At 41.0% G+C, this 27,495-nt stretch overlaps 1 protein-coding gene across 9 annotated transcripts in view; it reads left to right on the forward strand.

The window, feature by feature from the left end:
• Positions 1-27,495, forward strand: part of LOC309705044 (multiple epidermal growth factor-like domains protein 11) — a 245,181-nt gene that overhangs the window by 191,386 nt on the left and 26,300 nt on the right. For all 9 annotated transcript variants that reach the window (XM_082530613.1, XM_082530615.1, XM_082530616.1 and 6 more), the window contains 6 exons: positions 6,482-6,602; positions 8,421-8,584; positions 8,700-8,802; positions 13,840-13,986; positions 15,312-15,446; positions 27,338-27,466. In XM_082530613.1, the coding sequence (XP_082386739.1) occupies positions 6,482-6,602; positions 8,421-8,584; positions 8,700-8,802; positions 13,840-13,986; positions 15,312-15,446; positions 27,338-27,466 (799 nt within the window). The remainder of the gene's footprint in view (positions 1-6,481; positions 6,603-8,420; positions 8,585-8,699; positions 8,803-13,839; positions 13,987-15,311; positions 15,447-27,337; positions 27,467-27,495) is intronic.

The following is a 27,495-nucleotide window of genomic DNA, read 5'->3' on the forward strand; positions in this document are numbered from 1 at the left end:
TCTTTGATGATACCAGCCCAAACCAGTACTCCACCTCCACCTTGCTGGCGTCTGAGTGGGACTGGAGCTCTCTGCCCTTTACCAATCCAGCCACGGGCCCATCCATCTGGCCCATCAAGACTCACTCTCATTTCATCAGTCCATAAAACCTTAGAAAAACCAGTCTTGAGATGTTTCTTGGCCCAGTCTTGACGTTTCAGCTTGTGTGTCTTGTTCAGTGGTGGTCGTCTTTCAGCCTTTCTTACCTTGGCCATGTCTCTGAGTATTGCACACCTTGTGCTTTTGGGCACTCCAGTGATGTTGCAGCTCTGAAATATGGCCAAACTGGTGGCAAGTGGCATCTTGGCAGCTGCACGCTTGACTTTTCTCAGTTCATGGGCAGTTATTTTGCGCCTTGGTTTTTCCACACGCTTCTTGCGACCCTGTTGACTATTTTGAATGAAACGCTTGATTGTTCGATGATCACGCTTCAGAAGCTTTGCAATTTTGAGACTGCTGCATCCCTCTGCAAGATATCTCACTATTTTTGACTTTTCTGAGCCTGTCAAGTCCTTCTTTTGACCCATTTTGCCAAAGGAAAGGACGTTGCCTAATAATTATGCACACCTGATATAGGGTGTTGATGTCATTAGACCACACCCCTTCTCATTACAGAGATGCACATCACCTAATATGCTTAATTGGTAGTAGACTTTCGAGCCTATACAGCTTGGAGTAAGACAACATGCATGAAGAGGATGATGTGGACAAAATACTCATTTGCCTAATAATTCTGCACTCCCTGTAAAGTCCCCAGCCCCCCAGGTCACTGAATAATTAATGTGTTACAATAACACACTTAACATATTCAGAGTTTAAAACCTTTGCACCTTTACTGGATTTAGATCCAGAGGGAGTTATTAATCAGTTTCAGGTGCTTTGGTGTTAATGAAGTTAACAGCAGGCGCACTAGAGGGGCAAAATGACACATTTTTCCCATCCTCTTATTTTCTGACAGTTTTTTCACTACTTCTGTATTTGGCTTGGGTCATTGTCACTAGTGGTATTATGAGGTGATACCTAGTGACACCTTGCTGTCTCTCCAGGCACAGTCTCAGGAGAAGGATACAGGATATTAGTCTAGGAGACCTGAACACAAAAGTAGAACGTCCTTGTGTTACGTACAGCTCAAAATTTCCTCCATACAAGAACGTAGTAAGCTCCAATACTGACCAGTAAGAAATCTACACACTCACACTGCAATGGTGTACACAATGTTCATTTTTTTCCCCTCCAAGTCAGACTACTGGCTGAGGACACAACTCCGGTCTGGAATCCAAGGCCCAAAGCTGCCGTGGTCAGGATTGTTAGCCTTATCAGGCCTGGTGTTGTTCGAGGGTGGGTCTTTACACCAGATCCTGGGGCTTCCACTCTGGAGCTCACACTTCTCTAAATCTTGACCAGTTTCCTTTCCTTGGGCACAGATAGTGTCCAGTCCAGTGTTTTTATCCCAGCAAATCCACATGAATCCTAATTCAAACGAGTCCTCCCTCCAGCATCATCAGATTATTTTAAAAGCAAAACCAGGCCAAGTTAAAAATCCTTTCCTTTAAAATGTTTCATCCTGGAGTCTCCAAGGTCAGCTGGCTTCCCTGCTCCAGCAGTGTCCTACTAAAAAACAACAACCTGCCCTCTCCCCTTTATAGAGAAGGCCTAAAATCCTTCCCAATCAACTGCTCCCTGTACTCAACTCCAGATAGCTGGCTGTTGGACTAGAGTAGAATCTCCACTCCCACATGGGTGTGGCCCACACAAGACACAAAAACACCAAAGCATGCAATTAGTAAAAAAATGAAAAGTAATGCCAACCAAAATGTTTAGTGGAGGATTCTCTCAACTCTTTTCCACAATGCTACACTCTGCAACACTTAATCTATGAGGAGGACCAATATCTGCTCTTTTGTGCAAGGAGGAACAGGATGAGCACGACCAGAACCCGACAAATGACCTCTCGTAGGTGTGGTCAGGCTCACCCTGATCACATATGAGAGAAGTGAAAGGGTCAGCAGAACCCTTTAACATCATCGGGTTCCTCCTGCTGCACAACAATCCCAGGCTTCATGTGGCAATGATATGAGAGGATGAAGAAATTGATACTACTGACTGACCCCCATACTCACCTGACTTAAATCCAATAGAAGACCTGATGTTGTTGGGTGAACAGAAACATAGGGGATTCTCCTCAACACCACATGTTGTTCCAACATTGTCAGGCATCATTACAAGTATCTGTATGCCATACAAACTAAAACGCACCAATTTGGAGTTGCTGCAATTAAATGTTTCACTTTAATTTTCAGGGTGTCTGTGAATTTAGGTTCATGATTTTAATATCAAACAGTGCCTCATACTTTTGTTGCTAACACATTACTCAGTCCATATCTGTATAGATATCCGGCACAATTTTCCCCTATTGAGATCTGATGCGTTTTCCAAGTGTTCCTGTAATTGTTAGTAGTGTAGAGGCAATCACGTTGAAGTACAGAAGCAGCAGTTTGATACTCAGTCTCTCCATTCCTATAGTGACAGTGATGGTATTTGTTTATTTTAGGGGACTACGTAGAGTTGTTAAATTTCTTTGCTTTCCTCCAAGGCTGCACAGCTAGTGTTTGGGTTATGAAGTAAAAAACACATTATTTTTGTTTTGTTATCTTTGATTTAAAAACTGAAAATAACTGGCTTTTAGAACAAAAATTTAAATCAAAGTTGCCAAGCAAATGATCATTAATCCACCAATCTGTACATAATTATTATACAAGAGGTGACTTTACAGTCCTGGGAAATTCAGTTGATTTTCCTTACTGAACACATTGATGTTCAATTTTATTTATTTTTCAAGTGTTTCAAATTTAATAAGAGCTCTTTGTCCTCCTGTCTTTTGGATAGCTTTGTGAATATTAGATTAATAGCAATTTAAAGGCAGCAGGTTTGAAGCATACAATTTTAATTGGCAAAGTTTATATGTTGGAGGTCCCAATCAATGTGTCATGGTGCCTGAGATTTCAGATGTGTGAAGCTTGCTCTCCCAGCATGCTATCAGCACAGGATAAGGTTAGATATCCTGCTAATGCCAAGCTGTCTGTCTCGCCACTACGACATGTCCTTTATTGATTAGTCTGCAGTCTAGCTACTCTCTCATGTGTTCATCAGTAAATGTTACATACAAAGCATTTATGCTTATGTGAATCAGTAGATGAGGCAAGTTGAGAGTCAGGAGTCTTTGTTATCTTTGTCTTTGTTGTCTAGCTAAGTGTAAACAGCAGTAAATACTCAATATTCAATGTTGTTGTGCAGCACGCAGGACAGACAGCGCACAATGTGCTTTGAAGTAGCAGCCAAGAAAGGTGTTATTTAAGTCCATGAACAGTGAACACCTGTGTGGATCAGCGCGCTTGTATTCAAATGGTTTCCACATGTAATGGTCTGCTAGAGGATGTAGAGAGCCATAGCCCCGTCCCCCAGGGCATGAAGCAGGCATGGAGGAGATCCAGGCCCCAGACATCCAGAGGTGTGCAGGGAGTCACCGGCAGGGAGTGTGGTGAGGGGAGACAGGCCTTGGAGGGCCTGGGAGTTCCCAGAGAGGTGGAGTCTAAGACCCGACCTGACATATAGACACAGACAAACAGGCACACACAGACACAAACATGCGTTCCCACCCTCATGCACACATATACAAACACTCAGCACTCACCCAACGTAGGGATTGACATAAATAGACATGTACACACAATCACACTCCCCAAACATACTCTATACCCCGGGTCCAGGTACCCTCGCCCCCAGAGGGGGAAACAGAACCCACACCCAAGAGATGTTACCCTTCCCCCCGGGGTGGAGGCAAGCAGACCGTCCCAGGCTCCGCATCAGCAGGGAGGCCAATCGGACAGCCAACATCTCCTCCCAGCCCCCCCGCCCCGATGGCTAGCAGAGAACGGGGGTGTGTGAAGACCCCATACCTCCCTCCTCCCGCTCATGTGTAGTGTTGCTGCGTGTTGCTCTAAAGTGCATGGGAGAGAGGGGGAGAGCATGGTGCTGCTGCCAGAGAGCAGAACAGTGAGATCTTAAGAGATCCAGCCTACGGCTCTTCAATGGGGTGTCACAGGGTCCCCAGGAAAAAAATAATTAGAAGGTTTCAGATTTTTCTGAAAAGGTTGCCTCTAGACAGCTGCATACACATACAGAACTCTCCAACATTAAAAATATTTATACATGTACATTAACATGTAACACATAACACACATATACAGTTGGGTCCATAAATATTTGGACAGAGATTTTGGTTCTGTACATCACCACAATGATTTCCCCCCCTGTCCTCTTCAGTTCTTTAGCAATCAGAGTTATTGTCTGAAGGCCAAGAAAGATGGATTTATTTTACTAAGTGGACCATTATGGCTTTGCCATATTGGTCCACTTGATTGACCTTTGTTATTATTATTTATTTATTCAAATTATTTTATTTTAAGTCACAAATAGGACAGACATGCCTGGGGGCAGAGAAAGAAAGAAAGAAAGAAAGAAAGAAAGAAAGAAAGAAAGAAAGAAAGAAAGAAAGAAAGAAAGAAAGAAAGAAAGAAAGACAGACAGACAGACAGACAGACAGACAGACAGACAGACAGACAGACAGAGGGGAAGAGGGGAAGAGGGACAGTGAGAGAAGACACTAAAAAACAAATCCGCTGTTTACCTGTTGATACAAAAAAAGAAAACAAGTAAAAGGAGAGCAACACAATAAAAACAGCACTGCAGCAATAACCTAGATAAGTGTAACTAACAGTAAATACTAAATATTGAATTTTATTTTGCAGCACACAAGACTGACAGCGCAGAATGTGCTTTGAGGTGGGAGGCAAGAAAGCCTGTGAGCACCTGTGTGCGTGAGCGCACTTGTATTCAAAAGGATTCTCCTTGTAATGTGCCTGCATGAAGCAGGCATGGAGGAGACATCTGGTGGCCCCCAGGAGCGTGAGAGCCCAAGGAGGACCATCGGAGGGGCAGCCACGCCACCCTCCTGGAAAGAGCTGAGGAGAGCCCCAGACAGGGGGTTCAATTTTAAATGAAACAATTCTGATGCAGTTGAAGTGCAGACTAGACTCAGTTTTAATTCAGTGAGTTGAAAGAAAAGATTGCATAAAAAGGAAGGGATTTTTAAACAAAAATAATTGGTCAAATTAAATAACTGAGCATAAAATGTTTATTACTACATAATTGGTTGAAAAGCCTTTGCAGGCAATGACAACCGGAAGTCTTGAACTCATGGACATCACCAAATGCTGGGTTCCTCCTTTTCGTTTGGCCTTTTTACAGCTTTATTTGACAGGGTACAGTGAAGAGTGACAGGGAAGCGGAGGGCGAGAGATGGGGGAAGATATACAGCAAAAGGTTGGAATCGAATGTGGGCCGGCTGGTCTCAGCCATGCGGCATATGGTCACCTGCTCATCGCAGTGAGCTAAATCAACACCCAGGGTTTCCTCCTTTTTAATGCTCTCACAGGCATTCAGTTGCTGTTTGTTTGTGGGTCTTTCTGTGCAAAGTTTAATCTTCAGCAAGTGAAATGCAGCTCAGTTGGGTTAAGATCAGGTTGTTTGCATCAATAAACTCCTGGGTTGCTTTGGCCGTATGTTGTGGCTTATTGTCCATCTGTATTATGAAACACTGCCTAATCAATCTGACTGCATTTAGCTGGATTTGAGCAGACAGTCACCTCAGAGTTCATTCGTCTGTTTCTGTCCTGAGTGACATCATCAGTAAACACGAGTGTCCCAGTGTCACTGGCAGCCATGCATGCCCAAGCCGTCACACTGCCGACGCCGCGTTTTACCGATGATGTGGTGTGCTTTGGATCCTGAGCTGTTCCACACCTTCTTCATACTTTTGTCTTGCCATCATTCTTGTAGAGGGTGATCTTGGTTTCATCTGTCCAAAGAATGTTTGTCCAGATCTGTGCTGGCTTTTTTGGGTGTTTTTTTTAGCAAAGTCTAGCCAGTCTATTCTTGAGACTGATGAGTGGCTTGCACCTTGCAGTGAACACCCTGTATTTACTTTCATGCGGTCTTCTCTTTATGATAGACTTGGATATCGATACGTCTACCTCCTGGAGAGAGCTGTTCACTTGGTTGGCTGTTGTGAAGAGGTTTCTCTTTGCAATAGAAAGAATTCTGCGATCATCCTGGAAAGCTGTCTTCCTGTGGACGTCCAGGTCTTTTTGCATTGCTGAGTCCAACCCTAATATAGTAGCAACTTCTCCGATGGGTTTTTTCTGTCTTTGTGAGCTTAAGCATTGGTTGTTTCACCTTCACGGAGAGCTGATTTGACCACCTGTTGTCCATTCACAGCAAAATCTTCCAAATGCAAGCACTTCACCTCAAATCAACTCCAGGCCTTTTATCTTACCTTTACCATTATTTTTCAGTTCCTTCCTGTCTCCTTTTGTGTGACCAGGGTGACGACTGCTCTATCAGCTGTCTTGCAGGCCTGTACGGGATCAACTGCTCCTCATCGTGCTCCTGCCAAAACGAGATCTCCTGCTCACACATTGATGGTTCCTGCATCTGCAGAGAAGGTAGTGCTTTACAAGCACGTTCTTAAAGACAGAGTGTTGAAATTTCCTTCATTATTATGTTTTAGAATTGGACAAGAGGAACAACTATCAAAATTGTTTTTGTAAGGAGTCACAGTCTTCACTGTAACTTGTAGTGTTTCCCTGAATGTCTAACATTTTCAGCAGAGCCTCTGGTACTTCTTTCTAATCTAAAAATGTACATGTGGATGTTCCTGTGGAGAAGCTGCAGAGCATATCGTTGACGAGAGCTTGAAAAACTGCTATTTTAAGTACTACATATTCTGTTGACTATTGAAATTAATTAAATGTTGATGGTGTTGCATTTATTTGAATCTGAAGAAAACCAGGCCTATCTGAAGTGAGTGGGGAAGGGTGTATAACTTGAATTTCAGTGATCACCAGGAGATAAAAATGCTTGTTTTTATTTCAAGAGGTCAAGTGTGATAAAAACCTTTAAAAAAGTTAGGTTACATGGCCTTGACATAATGTTTCCAAACTCTTGCTTTATTCAAGTTGTGCTTCTAGTACACATACAAAAGTTTTTAGCTAATTCCACAAGATCACTAAACAAATTTGGGAATTTGCTGCTTTTTCTTTGTTATATTTCACAGTAACTCAGTGAAATTATTTGCAGCTTTTTTTGACAGATCTTTTCTACACTTTCGGACTTTTCTAAACGCTTAAAGAAAATTGATTTGATATTAAAAAGTTCCAGCCTTGATCTCCTAGCCCTGTTTTTGTTTGATCCTGCATTTGAAAACCAGAAACCCCAAATTTTCTCCAATTTCACCATTCATTCAATTTCACATCTCTAAAAATGTGAAGACATCAACTGTAACAATCTCCAGTCCTTACCTGGTCTTTTTTCTGCTTGCTTTATATCTCTCAATATCAGCATGTTTAAATATTTATACACCTCTGAACGTGGTTGGGACCACAGGTAATTAAAATAGAGAGACATCTGAAGAAGCAGAAAACAGGACCAGGGCCTGAGAGCTTTGGTTAGAACAAGAACGAACCCTGTGAAACCCGCGTACTCTCTCTCTTTAGTCACCCATGACTTAATTTACTTTGATGTACTTTAATATGCTCAGTGTTTTTAGTGGGAAAAGCCCAGGAAATGGTGAAGGATGGAAGGGAATGACAAATTAGAAACATTTCTTATTACTTACATTCAAGTTAAGCAAAGCCTTTAAAAAGATAAATACATTTTTAAAAGTCATTTAAACAATAATCCAAAATATTACTGAACTGAACAGTTGAATTATCAGGATATATGTTTAACATACGCTCTGATAATTCAATGTACAGCCCTTAGTAACGATGAACTCCTGTGTCCTGCAGCTTGGCTTATTTCTATGACTTTTGTCACTGCAGGAAAAACTCAAACAACAACCAGACAGACTTACTTGGAAGAGGAAATGAAGTTAAACAGAAAAACGATTACTCAAACTGTTTGTTGGAAACACTTATCAAAGATGGGGAAAGGGACTTTTTTTTTTGCTCCAAATAAACTACTTTTGATAATCTGTTTAAACTGTAAATATGTCTGTCTGTCGGCTCGTGCCTCTTGGACACTGTTGCAGCTATAAAATAGGTATTGACACGTATTTAGTCATTATAACAAATACAGCAAAGATGGATAATGTAGAGAAAATAGGATCCACATTCTTATAAACTACAATTACACCAAGTTAGAAGAAAAGTCATAAAATAAATCAAAATCACAAGGTCAAACATACGGAAATATAAAACTTATAATACTTAATTGCAGAGTAAAGGTCCATTACAAACTAAAATGATCTGTCGTCTGAGCAGGTTGGCAGGGTGTCGACTGCTCCATCCCTTGCTCCAGTGGAACCTGGGGACTGAGCTGCAATCAGACGTGTCAGTGTGCCAATGGGGCAGCTTGCAACCCCGTCAGTGGAACCTGTGCTTGCTCCCCAGGCTGGACGGATGAATACTGTGACGTACCTTGTCCTGTGAGTGCTCATAGCATTCATTCATAGCATTCTACTTTGCTTCTTTAATGTTTCGTTAAGTTACTTAATAAAAGAAAAAATGTGTTTTCTCTGATGTTTGTCTTGGTGCTGTTAGGATGGATCGTACGGCTTGGATTGCAGAGAGAAATGTGACTGCGTTAACTCCGATGGCTGTGATCCAGTTACGGGTTTCTGCCGCTGTCTTGCAGGTTGGACGGGTGAGTTATGGAGCTGCAGTTTGAGCCAACATTTGAAAATGCTGTGAATCCAGTGACATTAGAAAGAACACCTATGATGTTCAGATTGATACCACAGAAAGTTCACATTTTAGTGGCCTTGACCTCAAAGTCAAGCATTTGGCAACTGTGATATAATTTGTGCATTTTTGGTTGCATATTGGTGGTACAGTAGAATATTTATTCATACCAGCACACCTGCTTCAGTCTGTTGACAAAATGCCATTCAAAGCATTTTCCCAATTTTACATTCACTGAATATTCATAACAATAATAACCCTTCTACGCTATATTATTAAAAGTATTAAGTAACTTTAATGACACCCTTTTTCACTATAACAGCTTCCAGTCTTGTGGCAAAGTTTTCCTGTATTCATGGGAATTTTTGGCTATTCTATTAAACATTTGTGAGGTCAGACTAGACCTGGATGAAAAGTTCTGCCTTGCAGAAACCGCTCTAACACATCTCCACTGCTCTAGAGTCCAGTAGCTGGGTGCTTTACACCACTTGCATTGCATTTGGAGTGGTTCTTATATAGCACTTTTCTATTCTATAGAATTCTATTCTATAACGTATAGTTCACTGACCCAACATTGAATATACACATATCACAAAAAAATCACATTTGTCTTTTCCTTTACTTTTTTCAGCTAAAGAGTGAACAGAAGGATTGAAACATGATCTTTGAAAAAGTGGGACAAAGTGGGACAGGGCCTAATGTTGAGCACAGTAATGTAACATATATCTTGTGCTGAAACATTATGTAAATGGCAAACGGACTGGTTCTTATATAGCAAATAATATTGAGTAATCAGAGCCCATCTTTCCATACCGCCCATATCACCCCAATAGAGCACTCCGCTCTCAGATTGCTGTCTTTCTTCTGTTCTTTAGGATATTAAAAAGTAAATTGGGAGGCTTTCAGCTTTCAGATTCCTCTTCTGTGGAACCAGTTCCCAGCTTGGATTTGGGGGACTGACACCAGCTCTACTTTTCAGAGTAGACTTAAAACGTTCCTTTTGGACAAAGCTTATGTCAGCCTGGTTGTGCTGGAGGTTTCTGCCTGTTAAAAGGGAGTTTTTCCTTCCCAGTCTCACCAAAGTTGCTCAAAGGGGGTCGTCTGATTGTTGGGGTTTAGCTGTACTATTGTAGTCTTCACATAGAAGCATTAAGCACTTTGAGGTGACTGTTGTTGTGATTTGGTGCAATATGAATATGAACTATATGAAATTGTTACTTTACTCGAGCACTCAAAGTGCTTTATAAACCACGTGTGACACTTTCACAGGCAGGTGTCTGTGAAGCTACTCAGTCATCCAGGTCATCGTAGTCTAAGGAGCTTGCAAAGAAAAGCGTCTGGACTTCTTTAAGTTGCTTGAAGACGTTTCACCTCTCATCCGAGAAGCTTCTTCAGAAGCTTCTTCTTCATTTTGCAGCTTATTGTGTAAGACCTATGCCATATCCATGATACATTCCCCTGGCATTAGTGTTTCCATGGTAGCAATCAATGACACTTGCTGGCTGATGGCACTGAATAATTACATTTTTTGGTACATTTAATGGTGTTTAAGTCAACATAGTGACTTTGTACCACTGATGAATTTACCTGAAATCCGACCACTGTATTAGTTTTATTTAAGCTGTCGTGCGTCTCGTGTCTCTCTAAAACCAGCCCTTGGAAGATCAAATCGAAGGTGCACAACAAAGTAATAAATATACTGAGAGTGGGTTTAAAAATTATTTTAGATGTGCCTCTGTAGTCACATGGTCTCAGAGAAGAACAACTTCGTTGAAAACTATCCAATGAAACTGATGAATCTTCATCAAAAACACTCCAGAAGAGCTTAAAAAATGCACTTTAGTTTGACCTTTGGCCTCTTCAGGGGACATGGGATCATGGGCCATATCTAGACCCTCTGAAATGAGGGCAGCTGGAGCAGTTATGGAAAATACCTCAACACACATTCAGTAGAGGAGAATAAAATAAAACATGGATGGGGAATAGAAGACAGAGGAGAAGGGTGCAGACAACAATAAGGTATGAATTCAGACTACAAATCGATATGACAAACACACAGCAGATTCAAACCTATAATTCTAAAACTAGGGACGTTCAAGCTTGGATGAGTTTGAGCTGTTTTCAATAATTCAACTTTACAAATGTTCCCACGGATAAGGCACCTTTCAAGAGAGCCTTTTTACACAAACATTCTCCTCAGCAGTGATATTACACTTCACCGTGCCCTTGTTTACTTTATTAATTGTCATGTTCGAGTTGTACCTCTCCTTGTTTCATCCACTAATTGTCAATTAGTAAACTTGTGGTGAGAGAGGATCAATATGAGAGGTGATGAATATGGAGAGGACATTTTAATTCACTGCCAGAGGGAAAACTGATAATGAATTGACATTGAGGGAAACTTCAACATATTGATGAATAGATAGATCAAAGTTTAGAGTTAACGACTACATGAAGTTTGAAGAAACAAAGAAACACCAGATATCTGCGTTAGACTGAAATTAGTAAGCCTGTGTAATTACAGTTCAGGTAATAACTATGAATGACAATTAGACTTGTGAGAGTCTGTGAAGCTGAAAGATAATACAGTGCATATCAATTAAAGACCCCAAAGATTCTCCTGTGATTATTTACACTCTGACTCAGTGAGATCAAATTTAAAAAGTCTGCAGAGAGTAAAGTGTAAACCGAACAACTTTCTGGGGAAAACGTGGTCTTGTTAGGAGAGATGGTACCCATCCCCCTTTAGACGGAGCAGCTCTCATTTGTAGAAGTCTGACCAAATTTATCCAGAGTTGGGACCAGGAAGCAGAGTCTTATACACCATCTCTGCAGCGTCCTTCCTCCTGTTATGATCCAGAGCTGCATCCCTGCAGAAACTATGTCTGTTCACAAAAAAACAATTCCAAATGAAATTAAATAACAATATAGCATCCTCAACTGCACCAAAGATAAAGCACTTAAATGTGGATCAGTACACATAAGGTCCCTGTTAGTAAAGGATTTAATAACTGATCAACACATCAGTTTATTCTGACTGAAGGAAACCTGGTTACAGCGGGATGAATACGTCAGTTTAAAGGAATCAACACACCCGAGTCGTCCTGTCAGAATTCTCAAGACAGGATGGACGAGCAGCAGCAGCAATCTTCAACTTATGAAGCACAGCATGTCTTTTGTCCTGTCTCCTTCCCCGTCAACCCCAACCAGTCACGGCAGATGGCCGCCCCTCCCTGAGACTGGTTCTGCTGGTTTTTTCCTGTTAAAAGGGAGTTTTTCCTTCCCACTGTCAAGTGCGTACTCATAGGAGGTCGTGTGATTGTTGGGGTTTTTCTGTATTACTGTCTCTACATAACAATATTGTGATTTGGTGCTATATAAATAAAATAAAATTGAACTGAACTGGAACTGATTGAATTAACCATCGATGGACAACAGATAACTGAAAAAGCAGTTTATTGTTATCTGTTGTCCAGCTGGCACTTGGAGTTTTGATTTGATTTTTGTGACTGATTTAGTGTTCGGAAAAAATAATTCTAATGGGTGATTTTAAGATAACATACGATAAGATTAATTATTATTGTAGGCTCAAGCACTGGAAAATTTGGTATATATAAACATAAGCAGTCATACTATAAAAATGAAAGATTGAAGAAAATATCCTTTATTTTATTTGTCCATTCCACTACATATGAATGCATTGTTGAAGGATAGAGGTACATAGATATAATTATAAACAGGACATGTTTGAAGCAGACACCAGCTCACCATTGAAGCTGAGTCCGCGCTCAAAGGTGCTGTTAATCTGGGCCAATCAGGAACCTGACAGCCAGCACCTGCAGTACCAGCTCAAAATCAAGAGTCAATAACAGAATAAGCTGTTGGGCATTGGCTGAGAAGATTCGGTGGCAGTTTTTTCAGGGGTGCAATTCACATACACAACTCTACTATTTAAAGAGATCTTAGGGATGTAAAGGGAAATAAACTGACTTTCCAGCAGCACTCTACGATCTATTGAAAAGAAGGATTGTTACAACAAAGAAATAATCGACCAAACAAACATTTCTTTACTTTTTAAGTTAAGTTTAGATGTTAGAATGTTATTAATTGCATCATAATGTCTGAAAGAAATGTTAAATGTCAAAGAAAGTTTCTAATGAGCTGCAGGCTGAAGTGAGACGTGTACTGTATTTACACATACTCTCTGTTTCTATTCCGTCAGACTGTCCCCTGTGAGCCGTACGGGCTCTGAACTATTGTGCAGACCAGTTTTTGTGCAGACAGACTGCTGCCCCTCAGGACACACGCACACACACATGCAAGACTGATGAAAGACGGAGACACTTTACCAAAGAATTAGACAGGGAAAAGTCTTGGGTAGTATTTGTGAGATTTTATGTGTTTATTCATATAAACTGACATTTATTCATACATGTGCACACACAAATGAATATTTAGACAGCAAAATAATTAAAAGCATGTTTGGTTTTGTTGAACACAATGCCAGTTATCACCTTTACATGCACACCAGTTTACCATCTTTTTGTTTTAGACTAACACACACAACACAAAAACCTGCAGACAGCCTGATTATAATATAATGAACTAAATAACAGTTTATTGACATTTCCAATGCTTAATAAGTGTCTAAACATTACATCGATCAACAGATATCACAAATATCACAATCGGGGGCCAATTGGAAGACATCAATTAAGTGAAGGTGACCAGGTTTACTTACTACAGCCCACAGTTTGCTAGTACAGCATTATGTTAACTGCTAGCTGAGTTCCTGTGAGAACTCTACTCATCTCTGCTGATTTTTTTTTTTTTTTATCACCCTGCCGTCTCACTTTTCACCTTTAAGTGACATGTGAACCTCTGTGTTAGGAATACCAGTTTGACTTTATTTAAGAGCTCATAGCTCAGCGCTCGGCAGAATAAAGCTGTTTGCTTTACTATAGCCTACATTGTGTGTGTTTGTGTGTATTTTGTGCAGGTGTCCATTGTGACAGTGTGTGCGAGGAGGGTCGCTGGGGACCCAACTGCTCCTACAGCTGCACCTGCGAGAACGGGGGCTCCTGTTCTCCAGAGGACGGCACCTGTGTGTGCGCTCCAGGCTACCGGGGCACCAACTGCAGAAGAAGTAAGGGATTATTTTTCACACCCACGTTTCTGCAGTCGTGTACTGTACTCACTCGACCACAGCTGCAGTCCTGACATTTTGCTTTAAATAGAAACTACAAATAGTACTATTAACAAGACTCCTATACAATTAGTAAAAAAGGAGAAATGAATAAAATACTGCTGTCAGCGTTAATCTCGTTAAAATGACCTTAACCACATAACTGCATTAACGCGGTAAATCTCTGTTAGCACGTTAGCCCAGATTGCCCCGTGCATGGGGCTGGACAGCGCTAACGTGCTAACGAGTGAACCTTGCTAACGCGTTGACGCTGTGCAGTCCCACGCACGGGGCGCTAACTTGCTAACGGAGATTTACCGCGTTAATGCGGTTATGCCGTTAACGTCATTTTAACGAGATTAACGGCACTAGAATAAAGTGATAGCTGCCACCTGGTGCACTGTTTCTACTGGATAATCTTTGTTATTCCAGTTTGTAACTTCTTCGCAGGTCTTTGAAATAAAGTCTGTGTAAAATTTGTTTCAGAACTAATTAGCAAATTTAATGATCGCAGCATTTGTCTTACGAAAACAGAAACAGTCCTCGTGGCTGGCCAGAGGGATGCTGTGGGTTATGTTGGCACTTCCACCTCTTCTGTAAAGATTCAGAGGAGGAGAAAACATCAGAGTTTTACAGAAATCAATTTTGAGGCTTGTTTTCAGTCAGGGTGAAAATAACCACAAGGATATCGCCATTTTTACTGACTTTAGCATTAGGGATCTGTGTGTCACCCTGCATATTAACCTGTACACGGTGGTTTATTTAATGGGTGATGCTGGTGTTCTGAAATTAAGAGTCTAAATTCCCATGGTAATGGCCCAGTGAAACTGAAGCTTAAAGTTCATTTATTTTGTTTAAGAAAATAACTGCAACTCATTCATGTTGCATCTGCTTGAAATCGAGCCCAAGTCTGATGATGCTCATAGAGTGAGTACATGGAGTGTGTTTGTATGACCGTTTCTTCTGCTTCTTTTGGCATCAGAGTAATACATTTAAGCTCTCTTGATTCACAATTTACACAATTATCATAATGAGGAAAATCCTGTAGCATGAGGGAAGAGGGTTGCCTTGCCAGTTAGAGTAATTAGAGTTACGTCAATTAAAGCAAATTAAAGGCCAGAGGAAGACTTATGAGTCCTTCCTGTGTGGGAAGGAAAAACAAATCAAAACTAATACAGCTAACAGGCTGACCCATGGGACGAGGGAATGGCTAGAACGCTATTCCCAGTACACACAGCATCACAGAGTGCACATGATGAGCCATAATGTGGATTTTTCCTCCACAGCATGTTCTCCTGGCTTCTATGGCCATCGTTGCAGTCAGATGTGTCCTCAGTGTGTCCACAGCGATGGGGCATGCCACCACATCACCGGCCACTGCAAATGTCTCGCTGGATTTTTTGGCTCCCTCTGCAATGAAGGTCAGTTTGTCTGATTCCATTGAAAAGTAATTCAGAAGTACAGAAGTAGAAACACTTCATAATTACAAATAAGTGTCATTAACCGCAGGTCGCGCACACAAGCGGGACCCAAAAGCAAACTCAATACACTTCAGAGTGAGCAAGTACAGGTTTTATTTATTTAAAAAAAAGGTGACCCAGAACAACCAAGGGAGGCGAAATCGCCGAACTGAAGAAAACCAGGAGGACAAAGCACACAGGGAAGCCGTCATTGGGAGGCTGCAACACAAAGGGGAAAAGGTCCGTGTACAGGGGAAGGGAGAGGCACAACAAGACAGGGCTATAGCAATCTGGCCAGAGCCGGACCGTGGGACTCTGAGGTGGTGCACTCAGAGATCCAAGCAGGCAGGTGGCAGGTACGAAACACCAGACAGTAACCTGAGCACATGGAGATAGAATTAACACAGTTCAAGCAACACTTGGATACACACTCTGCGGGGAGCCAAGTTACCACTGAGGGGTGACTAACGGACTGGCGTGGAGCAGCCGTCTGTGCAGAGTTAAATAGTCCTCCTGGTAATCGCCTGGAGTGGGATGCAGGTGTGAAGGTGATGGCCCAGCCTGAGGGTGGCCACCGGGGCATCCCACACGCTCCTCAGACACAGAGACACAAACCATGACAGATTTCTTGATCTTAGCAACTTCATCTATCTGTTGATTGTAATCCCATGCAGGGACTTGGTTGTCCATGTCCATGAATTCCTCTTCCTGTTCAGCATCACCATTTGTCTTCAGCTGTCTGAGGCCATCTCTGAGGGCCGTCTTTCTGATGTATTTACAGATGCTCTTTTTTTCATCATGAAATGTGGAACTTCATGTATTTTTGAATCATTCCCACTGGCCTGTGGAATACCCAAGTACTTAAGATTTCAGTGATACTGCCAGTGGGGATGGTGCATAGAGCAGTGTTCACATCTACAAGCATTTCCACTAATGAAACTCTGTCAGGTAGCTGGGGGTTCTTGGTTGGTGGCTACTTTGAGTCTCACTACAGCCACAAACTCTCCAGAGAGTCATAAAGCCTGCAGAGAGGATTATATGAACGGATCTTCCATCAGTGGACACAGAGCGCTGTAAGAAAAGAGAACAACACATCATCAGAGATAGTCAGGTCTCTGATGATGTGTTGCTTCAGGTCACACCCTCTTTGCACCAAAACAATCAGGATACAGCCAGAGATGCAGCAGAGTGGACAGTCTGTCACACACACAACACGCTTCCACAACAGCTTCTTTCCCACCACAGTCAGACTGATGGCGAAAAACAAAATCAGTAAAATACACACAAAATCAAATGTATCCAGTATGATATATATTTCTATATGCAATCCACATTTCAGTGTGCAATAGACTAACATGCAATATTTTCTATACAATAGTCATTTATGTGTAATGAAGGAACTGCTGTTCTATGCTTGGTATAGACTGAAATGATATAGATTAGACACAGACTGAAAAGCGCTAGATTTTGAGCTTCTGAGGGAAAACAGCAAAAAGCAGTGTGCTTAACAGGAAGTTGAGATAGATAGACTAGCAATACTTGCTGAGGGGAGGAAGAAACAATGCTATTAACCTCTTAAGCCCCAACGCCCCCTGATACGATATATATATTTATATATGTGTATATATATATATAGTTGTGTGTGTGTGTGTATAGAGAATGTTTGTCCATTATTCTCACTATTGTTTTCACTGTGCTGTTGCCTTTGAATCTCCAGCTTTGATCGTAGCTGTCTCCTGCTGATGATATTGCACTGATGTGGACTTAGTGTCCACATCAGTGCATATAGCACCTTTCATTGGGCCAGAAAAGGGTGGAGAGCCCACTCCGGGTCAGGGATGGGTTCAGCAGAAATGGGCTTCCTCCGAAGGGTGGCTGGCCTCTCCCTTCAGTTCAGTTCAGCCATCCGGGAGGGCTCAGAGTAGAGCCGCTGCTCCTCCACATCAAAAGGAACCAGTTGAGGTGGTTCGGGCATCTGACAAGGATGCCTCCTGGGTGAGGTGTTCCGGGCACCTTCCACTGGGAGGAGGCCCCGGGGCAGACCTAGGAAACGCTGGAGAGATTATATCTCTTGGCTGGCCTGGGAAAGCATGGTGTTCCCCCGGACAAGCTGCTTAGGCTGCTGCTCCCGCGACCCGTCCTCAGATAAGCAGAAGAAGATGGATGGATGAACCTGTCATTGGGTTCCATAGTCTTTTTTTCTCAGAGTTGGTGCCCTGTTTATACTTCAATTACAAACTAAGTACAGTCTGGAAGGTGAAAACAAATGAAACTTTGCTAGCTTATCAAAACTGACATGGACAGTGTGTAGTGGTTGTTCTCCAAGATAGAGGTCAGCTGTGGTAGACTTCTGCCCCTATGGATGTGGTGCTGTTCTTGTGCTACCGTGATCACTGGATCTGTAGTGTCTTTTAAATAAGTCTTTTCTAGCCACTGGGAGGATTTCTTGAGGTTAGCAACTTCATCTATCTGTTCATAGTGCTGTCAAAAAGTATTTACCTCCTTGCTAATTTCAAATTTTTTGGAGATTCATCACACTTCCATGTTTCCGATCATCAAACCAATTTTTATTCTAGACAAAGATAGCATGAGTAAATATAAAATATGCTTTTAAAATGAATTAAATGTATTAAGAAAGATGTCCAAACCTGTATTCTTAGTGTTTTCATAGTGTTTTAATGGTTACGTAGGCACAGCACCAGAACAGAGCTGGCGTCCAATATAATCACTGCAGTCAGCCTCCTGACATTATTAACGCAGCCGTTTTTGTAAAACACTGACATCCCTCATTAGCTTTAGGTCAGAATGCAAGCTCTGCATTCAAAAGCAAAGCCCTTGACTGTTGGCGTTTCAGTGGAAAATCTACCAAGTGAACTCATTCTTAGTCCCTTTTAGTGCAAAGTATTCAACCATTTTATCTCAATAATCTTTTTGTTGCCTCCTCCTTTACATCAATATCTTAGTCTGGCTTAGTTTCTCAGTAGGTTGAATAGGTGTTCATCCTCCTGTGAACCCAGTTGGTTCAAGGTCTGTTGCTAAGTCGAGTTTTAAATAGAGGCAGTGGAGGAGTGTGCTTTGAAATATTCATCATCATTAAACATGAGGACAGCCTTAGTTATGCCCTGTCCTACATTAGCCATTCTGCTGGCCACTGCATCTTTGAGCAGCCCATAGATAACTGGGTGAGGCTTGATAAATCAGATGTCCAGCATTGAGGCTTTATACTGCCTGAAGTGCCAGTCCAGCTCTATCCCTGTTCTCTTGCTGGATAACCTTTTGCAGCTAAATATGTTATTGACCGGTAAATGTAAAAAACAGGATATGTAGGATCTTAAAAGAACAGCGTATGTGAAAGTGTTAACAAATAACAGTATACCCTTGTAGTGCAGGTAATTCCCCGAGAGAAACCTGTTCCCACAGTTGTTTTCCTCAATTCTACAAACACTATGCAGACAAAAGTATTGGGTCACACCTTTAAGTCTTTGAAAGCTCTTTTCAGTAGGGCTGCAGCTATTGATTATTTTAGTAATCGAGTAATTATTCCATCATGTAATGGGATAAGAAATACTTTTGTTTTATTAATGGGCAACAATAAAATATAAAAAAGTGAAAAAACAGAAGGAAGTGGTCATCTGTCAAAAAACTAAACCCTTTGACTTTATTTATGTGCCATATTAAAATGATATTTTTGAACGAAAACATTTTTTTAAATGCAAAAATACATAAATAATAAGTACAGTCAAAGGTCAAAGTCAAATAAAATAAAATGTCTATGCAATAGAAATTTCTAAGGCATTGAAATGTACCTGTACTCTGTGTTCAGGCTTGCTGATCGTAACAGGAGCACTGACAGTGTTTTGTCTCCAACATAGATGGTATTGTCTGTACGGTCGGCAAGGTCAGTCTCTTATTGCCCCTTGGGGAACAATAAAGTCTTCTGAATCTGAATAGTTTTAAATCTGCAAGTGAATGAAGGAGATGTTGCCTTTAAGCCTTTAAAGGAGAATGAGTGGCTGTAATGAAAACACCCAAGCATATCATCATTCTGAAGTTTGACCTGTACTTTGTTGCAAAATGTTTGTGATGCTGAAAACAAGACATTACAATGGTGTAAACCTTTATTAATATTAGTAATAATTAAGTAGTAACCTAACAACCCTAAGGTCAGTGGACTAGAGTTTTATTGGCTTGTAAAAAAGTTTTTGTTTTAAGATTTTTACATGTTAATGCATTTTAATTAATGTCTTGATGCATTCTCAATCATCCAGGAAAATAAATCTCCAAAGTGAGACTGAAGAGGTCACTTGGATGAGTGACGAAACGTTTCTCCCAGATAACGCGACGTCCAGATGAACAGAATCAACCTTTGAACATTTTAATTAATGCAATATTTATTATACATTATTATATTATTTCACCTTATTTCACAAAAGCTTTTAAATCAATATGGTCTAGTGCACCCCATGTTTGCTGCAGATATCGCTTCCACACTACAAAACTCAGTGTGGTGCATAATTAAAAATATTAAAGCAGACTGACCTCAGCTTTTATCAACTAGCACTTAGTTTAGGTGAGTCTCCATCTCATTTTCATTCAAAAAGGTGATCAACATTTACTCTGTACTGTACTTCAGTACTTTACAACTCACAGGTATCTGCATTACTTGAACTTTGGTTCTCCTTTTTATTATTTTTATGGCTGCTTTGATATATAATTTGTATTTTACTTCATCATCTGACAGGTTATATTACTGTGGGAATTTGTGTGTGTGTGTGTGTGTGTGTGTGTGTGTGTGTGTGTGTGTGTGTGTGTGTGTGTGTGTGCTGCATCTAGTTCTCTATCCATATTTACAATAATAATGTTCAGCTTATGTCACGACAACCTTACTTAAATTTTGTGGCTACTCTGAGTACTATTAGCTAAGCTAACATTAGCTACTAACCTACTGTTAGCTACTCTGTTAGTGGATAGTATGTGGCATAAGGTAATAACTACAGGAGACATTGTCCTAAATATAACTTTAGGAATAAAAAAGGTTTTACTTACCTCATATTTTTCATATCACACATGGTGTCCTGCTTGAAGAAGAAAAAACCCACTTCTTATTTAATGGACCTTAATACACAGCAACACACTGGCTACGTTTAAACCTTTGATCATTGTTATAACACCGAGTGCTTTTTTGAAATAGAGGTTTAATTTCAGTGTCCATAATGTCAGTGTGAGCAGCAATCAAACAGCGTTCCCTGCCTCTTTATTTGTTTAATATGAATATAGGACCAAGGAAACATACACATTCTCCTCTTTTGCAGTCTTGCATTTTAAATGAAAAACTTCAAAACATGTTTTAAAAGACGTTTTACCCTTAGGCAGCCAACACAATCCAGCTTCTTATGCATGTTTTAAAAGCTCAGACACTAAATGAAATTCAACATCAAAAATGTGAAAATCACAAAAAATAAAAAACTGGATTTTGTTCTGTCGTTTTTCACAAGTAATATTCTATAGACTTTTTGTTATTTTCATAAATCTTACTTCTTTAATCATTTTTGTGACCACATTTGCATTATAATGCAGCTGTACAGAAAAAATGCTCAGTAGCATCTGACCACCCACCCACACAAACAATGCAAAAACAAACGAGGGAGCAGAATGTTTGTGTGGCTTTATTTTATTATTTTAGCACTTTCAAATGGCACAGACTAGCTTTTGTTTTTAAAAATGTTAAAGTGGTATTTCACAAGACTTAAAGGCAAGAATGAAGTTGTCCAAAGAGATGAAATGTGACGAACTATAACTTTAATGCCCTGAAGAAGAGGTAAAACACACCTGTGTGTATCCTGGTTGAAGATAACTGCACATATACACCCCGTCATCCGAGTCCAGCTGTCGATGGACAAACCTGGGGCTTTATTTTGTTCCTTTCTTTCAGGGAACAAAAGATACAGTCATAACATTTTGTTCCCTTTCAATCACTTTAGTTGGCACAACACATACAGTATGTGACACATATACACACCCCACATAGCAGCCACAGAACTGGAGTCAGACGACCAGTATTTGACTTGCACTATCACGGTCAAGTAATAGAACTAAACAAAAGCACAGTGATGACGACCGGAGCACAAATATCACCCATTCCACTGGTGGTTCTGTAAGCTAGGGAGACTCCACAACCCAGTGGGAGACCCTGTGTTCAAACAGAGCTTTACCTCTGGCTGGATTCGCTTAGCAGACAAATAAATGGTCAAATAAATACACATCCTGAATGAATCAACATAACACAGGAAATGCAGCTCCATCCCCTTGCAGAGGTGTCTGTGGACATGACCTTGGAAAAAGACACCTTTCCAATTGCAGACTCCTAGCTCAGCAGCCTGGGCTCCCTCCAAGCGTGAAGAGCCAATAAGCAAGTTTTGGTAATCGATAGTGTGAGACAGTCCAGCACTGAAACATTCTTATGCTTAAAAGATTGAGCAGCAAGAAAAACAGCAAAGAAATTAAAAAGCTAAAATCCTTTGGGAGCCCCATCAGCATCCCAACTGAAAATAAGCGAGGCTGACATGAAACATGGCACTCGGTGTCCTGGCAAATGTACGTGGCTGAAAGGTGAGCGTATTTCGAGCCCACATTTCTAACAACTACTGAGTCAGGGTAGCAAGCTTTACTGAAAGGTCACTGAGAAATCCAGATTGTGTGACAGATCCAACAACAGTTGCATTGCCGCTTTCTCTCTGTAGCATCCTGCACTAGCTTGATCCAAATGACAGGAATACCGCTGTCTTTGAGGGGAACTAACGCTGCCTCAAAACATTTGGTGAGGGTTTGAGAAGTGACAGACAACCCAAAAGGCAGAACCTGGTATCTGTAGGTTACAACTTTGAGTGCAGACCTTACAAATTGGCTGTGGTCTAAGTATACAGCCACATAAAAGTAAGCAGGTTTCTTGGCAAATGAAAGGGGGCCAGTTTGAGTCCAGCCACTGGCATAAATCCCCCTTGGTTGCATCAGAAAAGAAACTGTACCAAATGAAAGATGTGGACATGCCTGCTTTGGTGACCCTTGTACCAAGAAAGTAAGTCAGTGTAGTTTTAGATCAGTTGTTGTAACCCAGTATCTTTAGTCAACTCCATTCAAAAGTGTTAGCATCTTAAACTTGTAAGACTGCAGACGCTTGCTTAACGCATGCAGGTGGAGAATAGGGTGAAAAACCTCTCCCTTTCTTTACAACAATAAATAGAAACTCTAACAACCTTTGTTCATTTTCTACCTTATTATTGCCACCGCCTTGTCTCCCACAATAATCTTTACTACTGAGAAGAAGTGAGACGGCCTGGTCCAGAATTATAGCAACAGTTATTCACCCACAGATGAGGAACAAGCTGAGGGAGGTGTGCAGAGGTGTGCTACATCTTTGAGCCTCTGTTTAGTCTGTAAAGGCCTCAACAGTTACAAATAGAAATTTGTAGTATGTCTATGCTGTCTTACATATACTTGCTAATGGTAGCTTATGTCTGTATACTATATGTATACACAAGAAAGCTAACAGTAGGCAAAAACAGAACGCAGTTTTATCCCCCCAAACAAGGTTCATCATGCTGAATTTGGCTGAACTTGGCAGCTAGAGGTCAACATCAGCAGGACTTGTTATTTTTATTTATTCATCAGCAGGGATTGTTTGATTTTCGTCATCAGCTTTGTCTCTCAGCTGTCTTTCTTGGATAGAATAGAATAGAATAGAATAGAATAGAATAGCCTTTATTGTCATTGTACAGAGTACAACGAAATTGGAGTGCCACTCCCTTGGTGCAAGTTTCAATAATAAATATAAATGTAAAATATAAAAAGTACAAAAAAAAAAACAATTGTAAGTACTCAAACAATAGTATGTACAATATATACAGGATAGCAGCATTAATATAATGACAGTATGAATAGCAGCATAATATAATGACAGTGACGGTATGGAATAGGTTCAATTGTTTTTGTGCTTATTTACTACGGTGGTAGCTCTGGGAAAGAAGCTATCCCTGAATCTGTTTGTCCTGGTTTTATGTGACCTGTACCGTCGGCCTGACGGTAATAGTTCAAACAGTTGGTTGCTGGGGTGAGAGTGGTCCTTGATGATATTGCCAGCTCTGCTGAGGTACCGAGAGTTTGCAGTGACCTCCAGGCTGGGCAGAGAGCAGCCAGTGATCTTCTGGGCTGTGTTGATGACCCTCTGCAGTACTTTCCTGTCCGCAGCTGAGCACCCTGCATACCATGTTGTTATGCCGTACGTTAGGATGCTCTCTATGGTGGCTCTGTAAAATGTCACCAGCAGCCTCTCCTCCAGGTTGTTCCTCCTGAGCACTCTCAGAAAGTGGAGACGCTGCTGGGCCTTTTTAACCACCGCTGTAGTATTTGCAGTCCAGGACAGGTCATCAGAGATCTGCACGCCCAGAAACCTCATGGAGTGTACCCTCTCCACACAGTTCCCGTGAATGTAAAGTGGGGCCGGGTCTGCTCTGCCCTTCCTGAAGTCCAAGATAAGTTCTTTAGTTTTCGTGGTGTTCAGTTGGAGGTTGTTAACTGAACACCACTCAGTCAGTCTGTTGACCTCATCTCTGTAGTCCGACTCATCCCCCCTTGAGATGAGTCCAACCACTGTGGTGTCATCCGCGAACTTCCAATCCGGATCATATCCAAGTGGAAATGCAATACACAATATTTGGCCGCTTCATGACCGTAAAGTCATCTTTGTTGTCTTTATACTGATATCCAGGTGTACAGTGTATGCTGCTCCTCCAGCTGCTGCACAAAGTACATGACATACAATGCACAGATACCAGGGCTCCCTTGTTAGAGCCAAAGGAGTCATTAAAAACAATAGCTTTCTAGAGTGATGCAGAGGTTCTTTAATCCTTTTAATTGAGCTTGTATAGACTAATGCATGTGAATTGTCTGATGTAATATTTCAAAACACTGGACAGAGTTTTGGTAACATTTCAGTATATTATTGACTGCTACATCATCACTACTTGCTCAGACATTGACATAAAAAGTAACAAGGCAATGCATTTGAAATTACACGTGTTCCTCACAAAATGCACTCGGTGGATATTGTCAGGGGATTACTCTTGTGTGGAATATGAATATGTGTACATTTTGTAGTTTCAGAATAATCCCTCAAGAAGTCACTCAGGCATTTCACCCTGGACCAAGTTATTGTAAAGAAGGACAGAATGGCATCACCAGAGAGCCACAGCATAGATAATTAAAATTAATTGTGTGCTCATTTCATAGATGATCAACAGGGAAATAGTGAGCAGTCCCTCTCCTGAAAGTTATGCTCTCTGAACTCTCCTGGTCTTAATCATATGCTCTTTGTATACTTTGATCCATAGTAGTCATAGTATATATATATATATATATATATATATATATATATATATATATATATATATATATATATATACTATATTACATATACTTGCTAATGGTAGCTTGACATACTCACGGCATATGGGTAGAAGCTGAGCAAATGAATTATGAAAAACAACAGGAATAGATATCTGAACCCTCAGCCATGCAGCAGCGTGTCACAGTTGCCATAACAGACTCATCGAAAATCTTGAGCGTTGTCCAACAGATGTTAAAAAACCCCTCAGCCATTTCACAAAATAGAGACAGGGCTAGTGTTTTTGTCTCACTCCAGTTTGTTGTCAGTGTGTACTCCAAGTTATTTATAGTCCTCCACTATATGGATGGAAACGGGGACCACAATCATTTCATTGGTCTTGGTCACATTGAGCTGCAGATGGTTCTGCTTGCACCACATGTCCACTGATTCCCTGTGGTCTGTTTCATCACCTCCACTTATTCATCCAACTACCGCAGAGTCAACAGAAAACTTCTGAAAATGGCAGGTGTCTGTGCCGTGATGTAAAGGGTGAATAGGAAAGGGGAGAGGAGCGTCCCTTGTGCTCCCCGGTGTTGCTGATAACCTTGTCAGCCACACAGTGTTGAAGACACACATATTATGACCTTCCTGTCAGGCAGTCTATAATCCAGGGCACGAGAAGGGCATCCACCATCCATCGCTTTGAGTCGTTGAGCTAGGAGGGTCAGCCTGATAGTGTTGAATGCACTGGAAAAAAACATGACCCTCACGGTGCTCGCTGGCTGGTCCAAATTGGTGTGGGGCTCACAAAACGCCTACCAGTCTGTTGCCTCAGAGCAACTCTGCATTTCCACTAGGGAAATACCTCCTAATACTCCTTGTGGTCACAGGTTTATTCTTCACAATAAGCACATATGGGGGTGCCGAGTATGGCCTGGAAGTTCCGGGGGCAAAATGGGATAAGCCCCCAAAGGTGATCGGGAATAACTGAGCTCAGATCCTGTGGGACTTCCATATACACACAAACTGGTGATGGCTGACCAACCTGGCATTGTAGTGGTGAAAAAACAAAGGAAGAAGGCCCTAGTGATAGTGATATCAATACCAAGTGATAGCAACATCAAGAAGATGGAAAACTTAAAGCTTGAGAAATAGGATTTGATAGCATCCAAAACCTCCATTGTCAGCAAAAGCAACCAGTTTTGGATAAAGCTTGTTCCAGCATTCGGGCTTTAGAGATGTTCTTTTTCATGTCCAAACTCATAGCAGCAGTAAAACGCTTTGAAAGTGTTGGAATGGGAATTCCCATCAAATTAAAAACAAGCACAAAGTGAAATTAACAGTATCATTTTGTACTGAACATTTAAGTGAAGCAGAAGGTCATCGTTGCCCAGTTTGGATAACCTATGTTTTCTTTTGTGTGAAATTAGATTTTTAATTCTCATTGATCATATCCACATTCTCCCTTTTAGTATCTACCTTTGGGCTCTTCCCAGTATTACCACACACTTGTATTTTCCAAGTATATTTGGCCCCTTTATTCTTCCCTCAATATTTCTTGTTTCTATTCAGTTTTTTGTGTCTTTTTTCCATCATGAAGAATGTTTAAATTATGAATGAATATTTTTTTGTTGTAGTGTTTATAAAATATGTACTTTGGATCTTTTCTTGTATATTGTGTGTATATTGTATAAGAATGTTGTACAGGCTTTGCTTTGTACAGCACTGTGCAAAGTTTGGGAACTGGTCTACTTTGTCAGGGATGTCAGAATTTGAAATTCTCAGAACTTTTCTGAGTATTTTTTTCTTTCTGTATTATTTCTACAGTATCAGAACAATCTACTTGTCTTCTTCACTCATGGGTATACTGAAGAGCTGAATACTGAAGTACTTCTAAGTATGTGTCCAGAAACAGAAACATGTAAATAAGAGGGCCATGACGAATCATCGTTTGTACTGCAACTGATGATCAGGTCAGGCCCTGAGGGCAGCGTCGTGCAGTGTTTCTTGGACTGCATGAAGAGACTGACCGTGCTAAATCTACAGAGGAACTTTTTTCCCGGCTTCTTTATTAAAAGTATCAATTAGTAATACACTGCATTTGCACCACCAGTTACTACACGTGTCATCATTTTAACCAGGACTGAAATCCACCAGACTTCCACTTTCTTTTGGTAAAAACACGCAGTTTTGCTCGCGTCCTTGTGATCTCACAGGAGATGATTCGAATGTTCAGCATTCTTGACATACTCGCGGCATATGGGTAGAAGCTGAGCAAATGAATTATGAAAAACAACAGGAACAGATATCTGAACCAGTTATCTTCTATTTGCTGTTGTCTGTCTGCTGTCAAACTGTTGAACTACATCCAAATACATCCAAAATACAAGGAGGTTGTGTTAATAGTATTGGCAGAATATTGCTTTTAATCTAATATGAACCCATCATGTCTGTGCATGTGTCTCCACAGTATGTCCCAGCAGAAAGTTTGGTAAAGCCTGTGCCGAGACCTGCTTGTGCACTAATAATGGCACTTGTAACCCCATCGATGGCTCCTGTCAGTGTTACCCTGGATGGACCAGCAAAGACTGTTCTAAGCGTAAGAGGAAACGTTTATAGCCGTTTTTG

This window comes from Aulonocara stuartgranti, assembly GCF_965226115.1.
Source record: "Aulonocara stuartgranti genome assembly, chromosome: 1".
In the NCBI taxonomy this organism is placed as follows: domain Eukaryota; kingdom Metazoa; phylum Chordata; class Actinopteri; order Cichliformes; family Cichlidae; genus Aulonocara; species Aulonocara stuartgranti.